This window comes from Belonocnema kinseyi, chromosome 4 (genome assembly GCF_010883055.1).
Source record: "Belonocnema kinseyi isolate 2016_QV_RU_SX_M_011 chromosome 4, B_treatae_v1, whole genome shotgun sequence".
NCBI lineage: Eukaryota > Metazoa > Arthropoda > Insecta > Hymenoptera > Cynipidae > Belonocnema > Belonocnema kinseyi.
Genome location: NC_046660.1, coordinates 27320044 through 27324394, shown reverse-complemented (window position 1 = coordinate 27324394; position 4351 = coordinate 27320044). Strand labels below are relative to the sequence as shown.

The 4351-nt window shown below is 26.0% G+C and overlaps 1 protein-coding gene across 1 annotated transcript in view; it reads right to left on the bottom strand.

The window, feature by feature from the left end:
* The window catches only part of LOC117170803 (opioid growth factor receptor-like), a 2991-nt gene extending 333 nt beyond the window's left edge, over nucleotides 1–2658 (bottom strand). Inside the window, exons 1-2 of the mRNA XM_033357842.1 lie at nucleotides 2637–2658; nucleotides 5–217 (exon numbers count right to left, since the gene is read on the bottom strand). Of these exons, the coding sequence (XP_033213733.1) occupies nucleotides 5–217; nucleotides 2637–2658 (235 nt within the window). The remainder of the gene's footprint in view (nucleotides 1–4; nucleotides 218–2636) is intronic.
* Between the last annotated feature and the right edge of the window lie 1693 nt (nucleotides 2659–4351).

Genomic DNA, 4351 nt, shown 5'->3' with positions numbered 1-4351 from the left:
TTGCGTCCAGAAACATGTCCAGGATCCTCCGAAGGATCGGAAGCAGCAACATGCCCAGGATCCTCCGCAGGATCGCTTCCAGAAACATGTCCAGGATCCTCCAAAGGATCGGAAGCAGCAACATGTCCAGGATCCTCCGCAAGATCGCGCCCAGGAACATGTCCATGAGCCTCCGCATGATCGCATCCAGAAACATGTCCAGAATCCTCCGAGGTTCCTGTACAGGAATATTAAGCTGGGTTAGCTGCCATAATTAATATTTTTAACCTGAAGAGAGTATTTTAAAAAACTTTTACATATTTTCTCTATCATCTGCCACCATATTCCGGTGGAATGGAACTATTTAGGTGTAATCTCAGTTATTTGACATTTATGACTTGGAGGCTGAAGAATAGCTATAAAACACACATATATTCGTACAGTGTATGCTGTATAAATTTATGTTTTTGAATATATCATCAAAGTATGTATATGTCGCTAGACGTGTAAAATCCAGCTTGCAAAGGAATTTAAAATGAGGTTTATCGTTCTGAAGACTTCCGCCGCGCATTTTACTAGTTTTGTCACGATGCTACTCGCGAAATAGCATCCATACGAAACATCTGCGATAAAGTCATAAAATATTTCTGCTTCCTGGAAAGAGATATTAGAAAGTAGCATAAAATGAAATATTTACAAAATGATAATTTACTTCAAAATTATTGGTTTTATCAAAAAATTGTTTTACAAAATTTGAAGATCTCTATTTTACGTATCTTATTTCTAATATTATTTTTTTATTGAAACATCCCTCCTCAAAATTCCCTAGAACTTCCAAAATAGGTGGCTGTATTTAAAAATTGTTGTGATGAAAGTTGTAGATCCATATAAGACAAATATTTTAAATATGTATTAATTTTTTCACTGAATAAGCCCTTCTCGAGAAAAAATTGTCGAATGTGTGAAAAACCATTTTTATCTGTTCAGACGAAATTTCCCGAAACATCAAAAAATATTGATTTAATGAAAAATTGTTTCTATAATACTTGTTTCTTTCTACAAAACATACCTTTTTTGTTGTATTAATTTTTCTCATCGAACTACCCTTTTCATTAAAATCTAAGCAAATATAAAAAAAAAACTTTTTCTAAACAATTCTACCGAAATTGTCCGAAAAATCCAAATAAATTATTTTTTATGTCACTTTTTTATCCTACAGAACATTTTTCGAAAAAATTGTTTAAAAAATGTAAAAAAGAATATTTTCTATATACTTCTGGCAAGATTCGCCAAAACACATAAACTTATTGGTTTGATTTCAAATTTATTTTAATAAAAGTTGTATATATCTGCGAAGTATATTAATTTTTTTAATTAATAATTATCAGCATTTAAAAAGACAATGTTGATGAAATTATGTTTAAAAGTATAATAAAAACATTATTAAATACAATTCTATAAAAATGTCTTGGAAAATCTAAAATTATTGGCCTTATTTAAAAAAATAGCAAATGCTGATATATTTTTTAATCAATTCTACTCAGAATGAACGTTTTTAAAAATTTTTTGAAGCAAAATCTAACAATGCTTTTTTTTTAATTTTAATCGAAAAAATTTAATCTTAGAGGAAAAGTATAAATTCAAAACAAAAAACGTGTGGCTACAAGAGATGTAAAACCTTTATCTAAAAAAATGTATTTGTGATTAATATTTTTCTAGATTAGAAAAAAAAGATTGATTATTTTAAGAAAAATTGTTACTAAATAGAGAACACGTTGTGTCAACTGCTTAAAAAAATTGAATTTATCTTATTCTGGGTATAATAAAGGAGAATTTGAAAATCAGGATCAAGAATGTACGCCCCTAATTAATCACAATTGCGCGTGTTCGTGGCATCAGCCGTAATTATCACGAAAATCCACTTGAAAGTAGATTGGTATTGCGGTCTACGTTCTCAAGTAGGATTAAGGGTTTTAGGATTGTATGTGTTTCTGAATATTCGGTTCTTGGAAAATTAAGCTAGATGAGCAGAATATCAGTAAAGAGAATAGACAATGAAATATAGGTTAAAACAAATCTTATTTCATTCCAAGAAGTTTTTTTTTAATTCAGTCAAGATTATTTGACTCTCAGTCAAAGAAAAGTTTGTTTGATTTAAGGAAATTTCTTTCAATGTAGTCAAAATACCTTGATTTAAGGATTTTTTTATTAAAGAAGGCTTCGATACAAAGAAATTTCTTTCGGTTCAAAAAATCTTTTTTAATTGAAAAAATCTTCTATGAATGAAAAAATAATATTTGAATCAAAAGAAATTTCTTTGAATCAATGAAAAATATTCTTTGATTCTCAGTCGAAGAAAAGTTTGTTTAATTTAAAGAATTTTCTTTTGACTCAAACAAGATTCTTTGATTCAAAGTACGTATCCTGATGCAAAGAAGATTCTTTACAAAAAATCGATTATGTTAAAAGAATCTTAGTTTAATTAAAAACTTTTTTATGATTTAAAGAAAATTTCTTTAAATCAAAGAAACATGTTTATTTGTCTCAGTCACTGAAATGTTTATTTAAATGAAAGACATTTATTTTGATTGAAACAAGATTCTCTGACTTTAGAAACTTTCTATATTCAAAGAAGATTTCTCAATTAAAAGAAATACCTTCTCGTTCAAAGAATCTCATTCGAATAAAAAAATTCTTCACGATTCAAAGAATATTTTAATGAGTCAAAGAAAAACATTTATTGATCTCCGCAAAAGAAAAATTTCCTTGATTCAAACAAATTTACTTTGATTAAAAGGTTACGAATCTTCTTTCTATAAATAAATCTTATATGAATCAAAGAAACCTGTGTATAGCAGAAGAAATTTGTTTGAATCAAAGAATTTTCTTTTTATTTGAAGAAAATGTAATTGAAAGAAAAAAAAACATTGACTCTATTTCAAACAATAGTTTCTTTGATTCAAATAAATTACTTTCCATTCAAGTAACCTTCTTAACATAAAAATTTTTTCCAAGAATCAACAAATCTTGTTTTGGGTAAAAAGAATCTACAATGAATTCAAGAATTTTTTTTTATTCAGACAGTAAATAAAAAAAATTTCATTAATCAGAGAATCGAGTTTAGATTAAAGACTATTTTTTAAAAGTCAAAAACTTTTTTTTTAATGAATGTAAAATATTCATTGACTCACAGCCTAAGAAAAGTTTCTTGAATTCAAATAAATTTCTGTCGATTAAAACAAGATTGTTTGCTTCATACTAATTTTGTCTAAATCCAAAGATCTTCTTTAAATTGAAAAAAGTATCATGAATTAGAGAATCTTCTTTAAATCACTGAAAAATATATTTATTGAATCCAAGTCGAAGAAAAGCTCTTCTGAATAATTTTTTTTTATTTAAACAAGATTTTTTAATTCAGGAAACATTTTAGACATTAAAAAAGATTAATTGATTTAAGGGAATTCCTTTTCACCCCAAAAATCTTCTTTGGGTCAAAACATTTTAAATTAACCTAAGAATTTTATTTAGATCAAAATAAGTTTCTTTAAATCCAAAAAGTTTCTTTTAATTCAGAGAAAACTTCTTTTATTCAAAGAAAAATATTCATTGACTCTCAATGACAAGTTTTTTTGTTGTAAAGAAATTTATTTTTATTCAGACAAGATTCTTTAATTCAACCAAAATTTTTGTTTTAAAAAAGATTCTTTAATTCAATAAATATTCTTACCAATTTAAAGAATCTTCTTTAAATAAAAAAAATCTTCAATGAATCAAAAATCTTGTTTGGACCAATAGAAATTTTGTTGGATCAAGGAAATTTCTTGTCATTTGAAAAAATGTCTTTGAATCAAAGAAAAATAATCATTGACTCTCAGCCAAACAAGAGTTTCTTTGATTGAAAGAAATTCTTTTCTACTCAAAAAATATTTTTTCAACCAAAAAAGATTTCAGGAATCAAATAATGCTGATTGGGTAAAATGAATCTTCTTTGAATCGGAGAAATTTTTTTTTGATTCAAAGAAAATTTCTTTAATAAGAAAAAAATATTGATTGATTCTCAGTCAAAGAAAAACTTTTTTGATTCGAAGAAATGTCTTTCTATTCAAAGAATCTTTTTTGAATAAAAGAATGTTTTTAAAATCCAAGAAACTTGTTCGGACCAGAAAAAACTTCTTTTAATTAAACAAACATTTCTTAGAATCAAACAAAAATATTAAATGACTTGCAGTCAAAGAAAAGCTTCTTTGATTTAAAATAATTATTTTTCATTCAAAGTATTTTCTTTATATAGGAATAATTTCTAGAATCAAAGAACCTTGTTTGAATAAAAAAAAGTTTTTGATTAAAAAGAAATTTTTTTTGTGAAAGTAAA